The 15931-nt window shown below is 39.0% G+C and overlaps 1 protein-coding gene and 1 non-coding gene across 3 annotated transcripts in view; one reads left to right on the forward strand and one right to left on the reverse strand.

Moving 5' to 3' along the window:
- The window catches only part of LOC118676430 (selection and upkeep of intraepithelial T-cells protein 8-like), a 39900-nt gene that overhangs the window by 8978 nt on the left and 14991 nt on the right, over positions 1-15931 (reverse strand). For both annotated transcript variants that reach the window (XM_036350328.1, XM_036350327.1), the window contains exons 3-6: positions 10844-11191; positions 10227-10508; positions 5428-5538; positions 3554-3661 (exon numbers count right to left, since the gene is read on the reverse strand). In XM_036350328.1, the coding sequence (XP_036206221.1) occupies positions 3554-3661; positions 5428-5538; positions 10227-10508; positions 10844-11191 (849 nt within the window). The remainder of the gene's footprint in view (positions 1-3553; positions 3662-5427; positions 5539-10226; positions 10509-10843; positions 11192-15931) is intronic.
- LOC118677796 lies at positions 9821-9927 on the forward strand. The gene has a single exon (XR_004974522.1). It is a non-coding gene; the product is annotated as a U6 spliceosomal RNA (small nuclear RNA).

The raw sequence follows: 15931 nt of genomic DNA on the forward strand, positions 1-15931 counted from the left end.
AAAAATGACCTGAAGACTAGCGGAACTTACCTAACGATATAAAGAAAAAGCCACATTGAAATGGGTATGGGAGGTAGAGACTAAGTAGAGTCAGGACCCCCCCTAGCCCACTCTCTGTGCAGTGACCTACAATAGGTAGGCATATCACAATAAGGAGGTCCATATCAAAGAACACGGTGTCTGAGCCTCAACCTGGGAACCAGCACCGGAAAAGAAGCCCTATAAGATATGGCTTTGAAACTATGTGGTGCTTATAGCTGGGAGAACCAAAAGGCTGTAGGGAAATAAGGCTGTGCTCTTTCTGAGTCCCAGCAGAAAGGCAGTAGTCTGAAAAGCACCCAGGTCATATGGGAAGGTGATTCATTAACTAATTTAGGGTGTGTGCTGGAGGGACATGGATCTCTTAGAACTTTTCTCGAGGGACAGAAGCCATTTTTCCCTTTCTTTACTCTCTTCTACCTACTTGGTCAGACACTAGTAGGCACCATTTATGATAATCTCCATTAACCTCTAACACTGTCACCCCACCGTGCCTTTTCCTTGAGGACCCACCCTGCTGGCAGCCCTTCAAAACAGCTCCTGCCCTGCCACATCCTATTGGTATTCTCAGTTGGCACCAGCACACAGCATTGTGTCTGCAACAGTCAAGGCTGGGCCTCACAGCTAGCCACCCCAAAGTCTTGCCCTGTACACAGCATGCCCACAACAGCTGCAGCTAAGCCTTAGAACCAGTTGGGCCAGGGACCAGCCTCAGTTCCTAGTGTGTCCTGAGCAGCTGTGGCTCAACCACAATAGCAGGAAACATCTCTGGTGCGCCTGGCTCTGCTGACAAAGGTGAGAATCCGCCACTGAACCTACAGGACACCTTTTAAATAAGGCCACTTTTTCAAGACCAGGAGACATAACTTAACTATCTAATATGTAGAAACAAACAGGCAAAACCAGGAGACAAAAGAATATGTTCCCAAGCAGGAAAAATATCAATACAAAATCCTAAAAAAGAGAACTAAACAAAATGGAGACACCCAGCTGGTGTTGCTCAGTGGTTTAGCATCAATCAATGAACCAGGAGGTCATGATACAATTCCCAGTCAGGGCACATGTCTGGTTGCAGGCTCAGTCCCCAGTAGGGGGCATGCAGGAGGCAGTTGATCAATGATTCTCATTCATCATTGATGTTTCTATCTCTTTCTTATCCTCTCTTTCTCTCTGAAACCAATAAAATCTATTTAATAGGTGTTTTTTTTTAAATGGAGGTAAGCTGTTTACTAGATAAAGAGTTCAAAGTAAGAGTCATAAAGATGCTCATCAAACTCTGCAGACAAATGGAAAACTTCAGAAAGGAGATGCAAACTGTAAAAAGGAACCCATCAGAACTGAAAAATATAATAGCTGAAATGAAAAATACACTAGAGGAAATCAATAACTGATGAGATGACACAGAAGAATGGATCAGCAATAAAAAAGACAGGATAGTAGAAATCACCCAACTGGAAGATCAAAAAGGAAATTAATTAAAAAGAATGAGGATAAAATAAGGAACCTCTGGCACAGCATCAAATGAACTTACATTTGCATCATAGGGGCCCCAGAAGAAGAGAGAGAAAAGTACAGAAAACCTATTTGAAGAAATAATGATTGAAGACTTCCCTAACTTGGCAAAGGAAACAGCCATCCAAGTCTAAGAAGCATAGAGAGTTCCAAAGAAGATGAACCCAAAGAGGTGCACATCATAATTAAAATGTTAAAAGTTAAAAATAAAGAATCTTAAAAACATTAAGAGAAAAACAACTAGTTACATGCAAGGGACTGTGCTGGAAGCCAATTACAGCATGACAGCAGGGCTGAATCTGGGAATGGCGGATGGCATTTCCCCAAACCTGAATAGGATACATTAAATTTATTGTTTGCTGCCAGACAGCTCAGGGCATCTTAATCTACATGTTATTGCCTCCTACTGGCCAAAAATCTTAACAGTCATAGGCTAATTCTCCTCATTCTGGCAATGGACTCTATAGGAAACCCTGACCCTTTGAAGTGTATATCTCTGCCTCGCCTCAGGACAAATTGTGTTAATAAAAAGCATGGGGTCCTGAGATGAGGAGATCCTAGTTTCCTTTAAGGTACCTCCTCTGACACTGAAATGCCTTTCAAAATTATATTTAGTCTCTGGACTCCTATTTAATCTACACACAGCCTTCTCTAGATTTCAGAACCCTTCTAGATGCCGAATCAAGACCCACCAGCGTTAAATGTCACCCAACGTCTGGCATTAGGATTGCCTATAAGACAATCAGCTGATTTTTCATTATATACTTTGCAGGACAGAAGGAAGTTGCACAATATATTCAATGTGATAAAAGAGAAAAACCTACAACAAAGGGAAATTTGACTTGTGTTTACTGTCCTCTCTCCCCCACCCACACACATTTTTTCAAGTGCTTGAGTTGTTTATACAAACATTAATTTTATTTTAGTACTGAAAAATATGATCTCTTTATACATTGGTTTAATAAATTAGAAGGCAGGGCTCTATAACTTTCAATGATAAGAGTTGAACAAAAGTCCTATATATGTTGTTGGTCAAGGCATATTAAGCACAAGGATGTGAATTGAGGGAAGATAGAGAGCTCTGCTGGCGACCACCCTAATTCTCTAACATTCTTCTTTGTGGTTTAAAAGCAATGCTTCAATAAAATAAAGTTGCAGGGGTTTCTGCCTGTCTGGTGGTAATTATGTTGTATATACATTTCCTCAGAATTCTTTAAATAATTAAGAATTGTCAAGTGTCAAAATCATATTTTTGAATATTATATTTCCCTGCCCAGTTTGGCTCAGTGGATAGAGTGTCAGCCTGTGGGCTGAAGGGTCCTGGGTTCGATTCCAGTCAAGGGCATATACCTGGGTTTCAGGCTCAATCCCCAGTGGGGGGCATGCAGGGGGCAGCTGATCAATGATTATCTCTCATCATTGATGTTTCTATCTCTCTCTTCCTCTCCCTTCTCTGAAAAAAAAAAAAAAAGAATATTATTGTATTAGTTTATCAACTTTATCTCTAAGTGATAGCCATGTTTTATAGATATTAAGTGCAAGGAAGGATTTCAATGTTTCATAAGCCTTCTGAAATTCCATGCAAACTGAGGAGGTATATATAAATATTACTCTCAGATGGAACATTGTAAACATTGTATATTCAATATAGACACCAAGCTGCAAATAGATAAACACTAACTTAGAGTCATGAAGGCACACCATCAGTGGCTCAGTAAAGTAAATGAGTGGTTGGACCCAACCATATTTTCTGGAGCCAGAATGTGTTTTCTTCCTTGTAGTGAAAGGGCTATGTCCTTCATTACGTTGAGAACATTGTCAGTAGTTACAGGACCTTCAGTCCTTGACCCCCACAACAATCTCAGTGTTCGAATTTTGTCCTCTGAGATGTCACCCAAACCACTGATATTCCTGGTGATAATTAGAGAATCACACAGCTTAACTAAGCAACCCCCCAGGAAACAGATTTCCAGGAAAAGAGAGGGTTCCTGACCCCATTTACCTTGTATCCGGAATTGCAGATATATACTGAGCATTGCACAAAAGCATGTAAAACACACTCCTTGAGCAAAAATTGAGTTCATCATGTGAATGAAATCATATCCGAACACTGGAACAGAGAGAGTTAAAATTAATTAATGAGGAATGCAGCAATTGGGGCATCACTGCCCCCAAAGGGTTATTATCAGTAAAAGCATAGACATATCCCATGCCCACTCAACCTAGATAAGACTCAGGATGTGAGTTTAGTTTGTGGGTAGTGGCAGGGCCTAGTAGATTGGACATGTAGATTAATTGGGCTAAGAAGTTTCCATTCCTAGTTCTCACCACCTAACCTACCACAAAATTAATGTGTCTGGGGGGGCGTGGGGGGGCGGGCTGAAGAGAGGCCCTAGGAATCTTCATCATTTCTGGGGATTCTGAGGATTGTGGGACTAACCAGAAGTAGCTGCGGTGACACTGAGCTAGCTGAAAGAAAAATCTATCTGTATCCACAGACTCTGAATATACTTACACCTTTCAGCTTGAATTCCACTGTCAAGGAGCTTATTTTTACAAGCTAAATAGAGATGATTAAAATGTTTTTCCATGTATTACTAAAATATGTATTCATTTATTTTTTTATTTATATCACCTTCCAGAGGAAAATAACCAAACAATTAGGTACTTTCTAAAGACACTCAATTGTAGTAAAATTATGATCTCCACTCAAAGACTTTCATGGGGAAGCAAGGAAATTCTAATCATTGTTATATAATAGGTAGATATGTATCAGTAGATTAGATTTTCACAATGAAGAAAATCCCTAGGATACTATGCAACAGGCTGCCATATGAGTTGATAAGCTTCATGACCATTAAAGTGTGCAGGTGGAAACCTGACACTAAATACTGGAAAGAAGCATAATGAGTAGAGCATGAGAATTGGAGCCAAACACATCTGCATTCCAATCTTGGCTCTGCTACTTATGAGCTATGTGAGCCATGCCATCCTCATCCCTCAAATGGTGACAATAATAGCACTGCCTTTCAGGCTTAATTTAGATAAATTCTGTGAAATGATTATCACAATACCTAGCATAAGGTAGGCACTGAATAAGTATGGTATCAGGTTTTAAGGATCTGTTGTGTGTGTTTTTTTAAAAAAAGAGCACAATGAATTGTATCCTCTCTGTTGACTCATTTCCTCATCTCCATTAAATTGTCTACTCCATCTCCAAATTCACATCCCCCATTTAGCAGTTCACTCAGCTATATATGAGCTATTTTGCTTGGTCATAATTTTGGAAGAAGAGTTGTTTTTAATAAAGTCTGATGTACTTGTACCTGATGGGTCACTGTATAATTCAGTGATCTATTCATAAAGAAAGAGGATATAGTCATTTAGTTTAGTGATAAAACCCTAGGGAACTGTCTGGTTACAAAGGACTTGTTGGTTTAGAGACCTATTTCTTTTTCATGTTAGTTTTGTTCTAGTCCTCTAATGGAGATAGTGTCTTAAACATTGATGGTAATCTGTGCAGGCAAGGAGATTGTGATCAAATGAAGTGTATCTTAGATACATTTAATTTTTATGAATAGACTTATACCTAAGACAGAAAGCACTCCTGAGGGGCATAGAAGTAACTGGGCCTACGCAGCTAAGGAGTCATTTATACTGACCTTATTCCTCCAAAAATCCTTGTCCTGGGAAGCTCTTAATTGAAAGGTGTGGAGTTTAGCACTTCTAAAGTGAGAAACAAGCCCTAACTCATTCTATGTAAGGCTTGGCATTTGTTGACAAATGACATTCTGCTCTATTTAAGCACCCCAATGTGACTTTGGTATCACATTAAGAGAGATGCCTAAATGAATCCACCTTTGTTGCAGCAGTTACCTGTTCTTTTGAAACACCGATAGACAAGGAGCACAAAAATAAAACTCAATATCAAAAGTAAAAGTGGAATTAAAGCCATCAGCCAAATATGGACTGGAATAAACAGGTCATCTGAAAGAAAGAGCAGAACAATATGAAGTTCAATAAACCCATGTCAGGCACCACTATTGCATTAGAAATTTTATTGCTAATAAGCAGGATTCCCCATCAGGTCCTGCATTGTATTTATTTATTTATTTATTTATTTATTTATTTGTTTATTTGTTTATTTATTTATTCATATTTTGGGTGATGGCTAAAGAGCAGTGAAACTGTTTTAGTGACAGGTACAGAGCCTGGGATTGAGCTTGTTTGGGGAACAGAATCGAAACTGAGGTCAAGTGGAATGAGAGAAGTCTTCCTCTTGTCTCTTACTAATAATATCCAGTACACATGCTTCCTGATTATAAAGGAAACAATTGAGCAGAACCCTGGACACCATAAGTCATGCTGGGGATTGAGAAGCTCAATGGCTGTAAGAGATCCTCAGAATGGTCTAGAGAGCTCTTAGGGTGTAGAGATAATGGAGAAAAAGGTCTTTCTTTTAAGATTTTCATTTTTGACTAGGTATCTCATAAAGTATTTTCCTTCAAAAGGGTTTGTTTCAGTTGTAGCACTTAATGTCTAACCTATATGAAATTTATTTTTGTATATGGTTCCATGCATGCGCCTTTCTTATAAAAAAACGTTGGATAAAGTAGTTTTGAAGTTAGTATGAAAGAATGAATATCTGTAAATAGTAGAAAAAAGTTTAAATAAAGAGATAGAATTTATTTTATCAGATAAAAAAAACTGCCTATAATACATGGAGATGTAAAGTATAGCATAGGGAATATAATATTATATTAACTATTTATAGTGCCTGTGGGTTCTGCATTTATCAAGATGATCACTTTGTAAATTATATGTGTTTTATATAACTATGTTTTATACCTGAAACAAATATATTGCATGCCAATTATAATCCTGTATAATAAAAGCATAATATGCTAAGTGTCCGGTCGTCCAGTCGTCCATTCAACCAATCAAAGCAAAATATGCTAAATGATATGCTAAGGCTGCTCAACAGCTCGCTATGACATGCACTGACCACCAGTGGGCAGATGCTCCAACCAGTAGTTTAACTTACTGCTGGGGTCCGGCTTATCAGGGCTGAGAGAGATGGGCCAGACATGCCCTGGAGCCCTCCATGGTCCCTCCTCAGCTGGCCAACCTCCTGCACTCCTCCCCTGCTCGTTGTGCACCAGTGGGGTCCTTCAGCCGGGCCTGTGCCCTCTCACAATCCAGGACCCTTGGGGGATGTCTGAGCTGGTTTTGACCCGATCCTGCTCAAGGCAGGAGCTGCCCCGTGGTGGTCAGTGCGCTCCCACAGGGGGAGCTCAGCTCAGCCAGAAGCCAGCTCATGGCTGGTGAGCACAGTGGGGGTAGTGGGAGCCTCTCCCACCTCTGCGGCAGTGTACCGGGCCACTAGTTAAAAAATAAAACATTATTAAAAACTGATTACAATGAAGTGATTGTATTTATTATGGATTAATTTTGTCTTCATGGATATAAATATTCCCATTCAAAGCATTCTTTCACAAACATTGTTGTCCTTTTGAGGTCTTTTAGACAGAGTATGTGTTGTTTTTCAAGTGGGTTCTGCATCTGTCTTGTGACTCTATGTATTTTGTGGCTAATGTTAAATGCATGCTATTTCCCCCCAGATTTTGCTTGGGGGTTTTAACCTCTTTTTATTATATCTTCACTTTAGTTTATAATTAAGAAAATATCTTACATATTTGTCTTTTGGTTTCATATTTGCCTGTACCTTATATTTGGTAATTTTTAATGATAGCAACATTTTTTTGGATAGCGTTTCAGGAAAAGCAGTTTACCATGCAGTGCTTTTGCAGATTTCATGTTTATGTTAAATGTTTAACATGTTTTAATATTTGTGAATTAAATAAAGGTATAGTGCTTTATTTCTTACATAAAATGTGAAAAAATGATAACAATATTGCTTATCTAGTCCATGAAAACCTTTTCCTTCCAAGTTTATTATATAACTTGACTTCAGGTATTATTTAAATTGCATCAGATATGGTTCCATTCTTCAAATATGCTTATTTTAAAGCCTATTCCAATTTGATTCCTATATGAAACTAATATTTGAATGTATCTATATAATTCCTTTAAATTTATTTAAGAAACAACTATCTTTAGTAAAATGGCAGGAAATATCAGAAAGAGTAAAAAGAAGTTCTAGTGGAAATTATTTGTTATCATTGATAAAAGGATGAGATCAAAACAAATATTTCTGAATATTGCTCTTTGCCTGCTGTGTCTGCTTATTTCCTACCTTTTTCCTTATTTCTTCTCAGATAATCTGCAGGTTTCTCTTATTCATCTAAAGGACATCTAAAAGGTATGCTCCAAAATGCAATTCTAGAATTTTTATTTTAATATTTTCCGCTCCCATTCTTTTTTTGATCTTATTCAGTGTCACAGTTGTAAATATTCTTAGGTTGAAGATATTCACATTATGTCTTAAGCTTGGTGCCTTCCATAGAATTTTAACTCCTAGTCAACAATTTTATTTGCATGCCATATAAGCATGGTCTTATCTCTAAGATATGCTCATCTTTACACACTTCCCCATATGAGTAGATGCAAACTTATCCTTCATGACTCAGACCCCTAACTTTATAATTATTCTTTATTCCTCTCTCTTTCATCACATATTCAATCCATCAGTGAGTTCCATCAGCACTTCATTTAAAATATTTATAGAATTTTATCAACTCTTACTACTTTTTTCTGCTATACCTATTTCCAACATCATTATTATAGACTCTTATTTGTCAGGGTAACATTCTTTTTTCCCCCACCATTCATTTTCTAATTATCTAAAAGGATTAGAGAGGATTTTTAAGAAAACAGGCTGTGCCTTTAATTAGGCCAGAAAGAGATCCCCTGAAGTGAGCTGCTCCCACCCCCAGTGGTGGAATGGGGAGGAGGGCACTGGGTGCAGGGAGGAGACCTCAGCTGGGGTCCTCCTGTTGCCAGGAAGGGGCCCTGCCTGGGCCTGGTGGGGAGCTTAGGAAGTCTGGCTGAGCAGGCACAGTCATACCAAATGTTACTCTGCCATCTTCCTCCAGCTCTCCAAGCTAGCCCCCTGCCCCACATGCCTGGGGGAATGGGCTCCAGGCGACCTCCCTGAGCTCAGACTGTGGGCCCAGAGACTCCAGGAAGAGTGCCTGGCAGTGCCTAGGGAGGGCGGGGGGCAGGGGGGGGGTACAATTCAGAACTACCAGGGCAGAGCTGCTTCCATGTCTCAGTGAACTTTGCAACCAACCCAAGGAGGAAACCTAGAGGGAGGCCAGGAGCTCTGGATTCCCAGCGCTTTAGTCACTTGAAAACAGCCCCGCTTGGAATGTGCTGTAAGTTCAGCTGAGAAATGAGGGGGCTGAACACCACCATCACTGGGCTCTGGTTGGTCTGAGGCCCAGGCATCCACCACAAGAAGGAAAAAATGGAGGGAGGGACCCTGAGAAAGAGAGGACAATTGAAGAAAACTTGTCTAGACTTTCCCCAGCCCTCTCCCTCTTTCTGTTGCTTACAAAAGCCCCAGGCCCAGCTACAGTTCTGTCTCCACCTTTTAGTCCCCTGTTCTTCAACCACAGAGGAAAGAAATAAGGAAGGAGTCCATGCTGCCTCCTGAAAGTACCTATATACCTGATTGGCCGGTCCCCTCCCACAGAGGGAGGGCAGACTGCAGCTTAGGACCACTCCCTTTGGGGAGCATGCCTAAGCTGTCAATAGGACATCCCATGAGGGCTGCTGGACTGTGAGGGGTGTCAGCTGGGCTGAGGAACACCCCCCCTCCCCAGTGCATGAATTTTGTACACTGGGCATCTAGTTTGATCATAAAGTCCTAACTGGCAGGTCTTGGTGGATAGTCATACCCTAGGCCTATAACTTCTTTAGTGAAAGGTTTACTTTCATCTTAAGCAAGACTTATCCATTGCTCTTGTGCACCACAGTTAACAGATCTATGAAATGCTAGAGTGATCCTCTTTTGCAGACTCCTGGGAGGCATAAGCACCCTCAATGGATCATACAATCTTGTTAATTATCGTGTAATCTAATCACAGATATTTCCCTGCCTTGCTCTCTCCCACCTCCATATGTTTCTTATCTCCCTCTTTAATTCAAATATATAAAAAGGCGTTGGTGGTATAGTGGTGAGCATAGCTGCCTTCCAAATATATAAAAAGAACTGCACAACTGTACTTCTTGTGAGCATTTTAGATCTTGCTTCCAGGAATGTCATCAGTTTGGCTCAAATAAAATCTTACAAAAATTCTCCACAGTGCTCTCTTCGGCAGCACATATACTAAAATTGGAACGATACAGAGAAGATTAGCATGGCCCCTACGCAAGGATGACACGCAAATTCGTGACGTGTTCCATATTTAAAAAAAAAAAATCTCCACAGGTTTGGACATTGTTGCAACATTGTGAGGGTCTAATGAGATAATGCACTTTCCTTTAAAACTGTAAAGTGTATTTTGTTTCATGGGTTGTAATTATCTTTCTAATTTTTTTCCTCTAAAGCCTTTCTCTCAGTACCTGACAATATCTGTGTACCTTTAACAATCATAAAGAGTCACATTGAAAGAGTGCTTGATAATGTACAAAGCTTTTTAACATTAATTATCTCATTTATTTTCTCTATATATTGCTTTATTGACAACCAAACCCTGCCAAACACTCACCAGCTAAGACGATATTTATTTGTTTCCTTTCATCTGACAGAGGGTTTTGAATGTAGCAAATCATATCACCCTGTGCTCTGTGTCTAAGGAGAAGAGTCATCTTGACGTGGAATAATCCAGCTCCATCCTGTGAATAGGATTGTGATGAATGTGGAATCACCTCTCCCTTGCTGTCTCTGCACGCCATCTGGGGCTGTGGGAACCAGCCTCCTGAGTTACACTCCACCATAAGTCCATCAGTTCTAGGAGCCTGAATATGGACCTGTGTATCCAAGCCTAATGCTGGGTAAATGAGACAGAAATCAAAACAGTTAAGGTTGAGTTGAAATTTGAAAGGAAAAGTGTCTCATTAATCTTGTATTCTGCAATATAAGAAGAAGTAACACTCAAATCTACATCAAAGCTACAAGTTAGACTATCTTTGGTCACTCAGCACTATTTATTTGCTGCATTGTATATTTTTGCATTAGATATAAGGGTTATCTTCTATTTATAACACTTGAAATTCTTTGTAAAATATAAAAAAGAAGAAATTAAAAAGTATATATTTTCCCGTATTTCAGCTTCTGGGGTCAGTCACAAGGCCATTGATATGCAATGTTCCACCATAAACATACCTGTTACATTCAGGTCCATGCTTGCCACATTGCTGAAGTTGCCATCCTTAAATGAACACTGGTATGTTCCATTGTCAGAAACGCGGATATTATGAAGTCGGAGAGTCACTTTGCCCTCCCCAATGGCCTCTTTCACAAACTCTGTGCGATCCACATATTCTGGGGCAGTTTCCCCTTTCACTTCATGGCCATCTCTGTATAGGTGAACAAGCTTGGAATGGTCACCCTTGAACCAGGATACCTCCATGTGTTTTGCACTTTGTGATGGGAACAACTGGCAGCTAAGCTCAGTCTGTCCTCCTACTATAGCCACCAAGTGAACCGTGGAAACGGTCACTGTCCACTTCTCTGTAGAGAAAGATAGAAAACTAGGGTAAATTTGAAGCCAACGACACCTTTGTTGTTATATATTGAATGATACACTGTATTTTTCCCATCATATCTTGCCATTCTAAATGTTAAGCTCTGAACATATCCCCTTCTGTTTAAATCAATATTTGATTTTTTTGAAAAGACCAATGTTACTACATTATTCTCTTTAAAATATACTCACTCACTTGGGTTCTAGAAAGATGACAGAGCAGAAAGTACCAGAAATCTGACTCACTACTTAGACAATAATTACACTGGCAGAATCTGCCTGAAGTAAATATTTTAGAATTCTGGAGTCAACTGAAGGCCTTCAACTTCCAAGGGAAAGCTTGGATGGTAAATTGCATTAATTTTGGTCAATTTCAGCTCATATCACAGTAGCATAAACCCATCGCTCACCCTCAGCCCCATGACAGACAACTGTGCAACTCTCCTTGGAGCAATTTTCACGTAGCTTTTGGGAGCTCAAGTAAGCAAAAAAGGCTCTGTCCCTCAAATACTGGGGATCTGCTTAGTGATCACTGATAGCTGCTTCCAATCATAGACATTAGAAGACAAAATGGCAAGTGGCCATTGTCTTATTTTTTCCTATTTTCTCAAGTCCCTCCTCTATGAAGTGACAAAGGGAATTTAAAGGGTCAGAATTCTTTCACATACCCCTTCGTTTTCTCTTTTCCTCTTTTGAGAGCCAGACATTAAAGATTAGAACATTTAAAAGCTAGTACATATATGAGGGAAATTAAAAAGTGACCACACATGGAACAGACTTAGAAAAGAACTAAGGAGCCCTTGGCATACAGACAGCTACAAGAAAAAAATAAAACATGACAAAAACAATTTTAAAAAAGCTAACAAATCCTGGAAAAGAAGGGGAATCAGATTTTGAGTTAACACAATAAATTTAAATATCCAGTTTGCAGTTAAAAATTTAAAAATATATAAAACATACAAAGAAACAAGAAAATATGGTCCATTCCTAGGAACAAAGTTAATAAACAGAAACTCTCCTGAAAAGATCTCAGAACAGGTCACACACAACTATTTTAAAGATGCTCAACTTCCTAAAGAACTATAGGAAGAGGTGAGAAAGCAAACAGTTTATGAACAAAATGTGAAATATAGACTCCAAAACATATAAAGAAAACAAAAAGGAATTCTGGACCTGAAAAACACACCTGAAATTTAAAAATTCAAAAAAAAAATTTAAAAATTCACTAGAGGGATTCAAAGTCAGATTTGAAAAGAAAGGAAAAGAATCAGTGAACTTAAAGACAGGGAAATGGAAATTATTAAATCTGAGGAATAGAAAGAAGTAACAGAGTGTTTATATATTTAAAGTTAAGAGTGTTATTATTTTAGGATGTTATATGCAATCCCCATGATAACCACCAAAAAAATAGCTATAGAACATTTTAAAAATACATTTTTATTAATTTCAGAGAAGAGGGGAGAGGAAGAGAAAGATAGAAACATCAATGATGAGAGAGATTCATTGACTGGCTGCCTCTTGCATACCCCCTACTGGGCATAGAGGCCACAACCCAGGCATATGCCTGGACAGGGAATCAAACTGTGACCTCCTGGTTAATAGGTCAATGTCAACCACTGAGACATGCTGCCAGGCCAGAATATATTTTTAAAAAGGAAAAAATTAAACATTTTCATACAAAAAATCAACTAGACACCAAAAAAGAAAGTAATGAAAGAAATACGGGACAATAAAGTTATATGGCATACAAAAAATGAATAACAAAATTACCAAAGTGAGTCATTACTTTATTTTTTTTTCTTTCTTTTTTTTTTCTTTTTTCCCCCCGCCCTAGACAGTCCCCTAGCCCCCCCCCCCCATCCCCCAATGTCTTATGTCCACTGGTTATGCTTCTATGCATGCATACAAGTCCTTTAGTTGATCTCTTACCCCCCTACCTCCTGCCCCGCAACCCTCCCCGGCCTTCCTGCTGCAGTTTGACAATCTGTTTGAGGCGGCTCTGCCTCTGTATCTATTATTGTTCAAAAGTTTATAATGGTCTCTATTATCCATGAATGAGTGAGATCATGTGGTATTTTTCCTTCATTGACTGGCTTATTTCACTTAGCATAATGCTCTCCAGTTCCATCCATGACGTTGCAAATGGTAAGAGTTCCTTCCTTTTTAGAGCAGCATAGTATTCCATCCTGTAGATGTACCACTGTTTTCTAATCCATTCATCTACTGATGGGCACTTAGGCTGTTTCCAGATCTTAGCTATGGTGAATTGTGCTGCTATGAACATAGGGGTGCATATATCCTTTCTGATTGGTGTTTCTGGTTTCTTGGGATATATTCCTAGAAGTGGGATCACAGGGTCAAATGGGAGTTCCATTTTCAGTTTTTTAAGGAAACTCCATACTGTCTTCCATAGTGGCTGCACCAGTCTGCATTCCCACCAGCAGTGCACAAGTGTTCCTTTTTCTCCACATCCTCTCCAGCACTTGTCGTTTGTTGATTTGTTGATGATAGCCAGTCTGACAGGTGTGAGATGGTACCTCATTGTTGTTTTGATTTGCATCTCTCGGATTAGTGACTTTGAGCATGTTTTCATATGTCTCTTGGCTTTCTGAATGTCCTCCTTTGAAAGGTGTCTATTTAGGTCCTTTGCCCATTTTTTGATTGGATTGTTTATCTTCCTTTTGTTAAGTTGTATGAGTTCCCTATAAATTTTGGAGATTAGGCCCTTATCAGATATGACATTGGCAAATATGTTTTCCCACACAGTGGGTTTTCTCGTTGTTTTGTTCATGGTTTCTTTTGCTGTGCAGAAGCTTTTTATTTTGATGTAGTCCCATTTGTTCATTTTCTCTTTCGTTTCAAGTGCCCTAGGAGCTGTATCAGTGAAGAAATTGCTTCGGCATATGTCTGAGATTTTGTTGCCTTTGGATTCTTCTAGAATTTTTATGGTTTCCTGTCGTACATTTAAGTCCTTTATCCATTTTGAGTTTATTTTTGTGTATGGTGTAAGTTGGTGGTCTAGTTTCATTTTCTTGCATATATCTGTCCAATGTTCCCAGCACCATTTATTGAAGAGACTATCTTGGCTCCATTGTATGTTCTTGCCTCCTTTGTCAAATATTAATTGAGCATATTGGTTCGGGCCGATTTCTGGGCTCTCTATTCTATTCCATTGATCTATATGCCTATTCTTGTGCCAGTACCAGGCAGTTTTGAGAACAGTGGCTTTGTAATACATCTTGATATCTGGTATTGAGATCCCACCTACTTTGGTCTTTTTCAGGATTGCTGCAGCTATTCGAGGTCTTTTTTTATTCCAGATGAATTTTTGGAGAGTTCGTTCTAGATCTCTGAAGTATGCCGTTGGTATTTTAATGGGAAGTGCGTTGAATTTATAGATTGCTTTGGGTAGTATGGACATTTTAATGATGTTGATTCTACCAATCCATGAACACGGTATGTTCTTCCATCTGTTTATGTCTTCCTCTATCTCTTTTTTCAACGTCCTGTAGTTTTCTGAGTAGAGGTCTTTTACCTCTTTAGTTAAGTTTATTCCTAGGTAGCTTAATTTTTTTGGTGCGATGGTAAACGGGATTGTTTTTATAATCTCTCTTTCTGAAAGTTCACTATTGGTGTATAGAAATGCCTCGGATTTCTTGGGGTTAATTTTGTATCCAGCTACATTGCCAAATTCATATATTAAGTCCAGTAGCTTTTTGATGGAGTCTCTAGGGTTTTGTATGTATAATATCATGTCGTCTGCAAATAAGGACAGTTTTACTTCCTCTTTTCCAATTTGGATGCCTTTTATTTCTTCTTCTTGCCGAATTGCAATGGCTAACACTTCCAGTACTATGTTGAACAGGAGTGGTGAGAGGGGGCATCCCTGTCTTGTTCCTGTTCTTAGGGGAAATGGTGTTAGTTTTTGTCCATTGAGTATGATGTTGGCTGTGGGCCTGTCATATATGGCTTTTATTATGTTGAGGTATGATCCTTCTACTCCCACCTTGCTGAGAGCTTTTATCAAAAATGGGTGTTGAATTTTGTCAAATGCTTTTTCTGCATCAATTGATATGACCATGTGGTTTTTTTCTTTCAATTTGTTTATGTGATGTATCACGTTTATTGATTTGCGGATATTGTACCATCCTTGCATCCCTGGGATAAATCCTACTTGGTCATGGTGTATGATCTTTCTGATGTACTGCTGGATCCGATTTGCTAAGATTTTGTTGAGGATTTTGGCATCTATGTTCATGAGGGATATTGGCCTGTAATTCTCTTTCATTGTGTTGTCTTTACCTGGTTTTGGTATTAGGGTGATGCTGGCTTCATAAAATGAGCTTGGAAGTGTTCCTTCCTCTTGAATTTTTTGTAGTAGTCTGAGGAGGATAGGTTTTAGTTCTTCCTTGAATGTTTGGTAAAACTCCCCTGTGAAGCCGTCTGGTCCTGGGCTTTTGTTTGCTGGAAGTTTTTTGATGACTGCTTCAATTTCTTCCATAGTTATTGGCCTGTTGAGATTTTTAGATTCTTCCTGATTGAGTTTTGGAATGTTGTATTTTTCTAGGAATTTGTCCATTTCCTCCAGGTTGTCTAGTTTGTTGGAGTAGAGCTGTCCATAGTATTTTTTAACAATCATTTGTATTTCTGTGGGGTCTGTTGTTATTTCGCCTCTATCGTTTCTGATTTTGTTTATTTGGGTCCTCTCTCTTTGCTTCTTGGTGAGT

This window comes from Myotis myotis, unplaced genomic scaffold, assembly GCF_014108235.1.
Source record: "Myotis myotis isolate mMyoMyo1 unplaced genomic scaffold, mMyoMyo1.p scaffold_m19_p_2, whole genome shotgun sequence".
NCBI lineage: Eukaryota > Metazoa > Chordata > Mammalia > Chiroptera > Vespertilionidae > Myotis > Myotis myotis.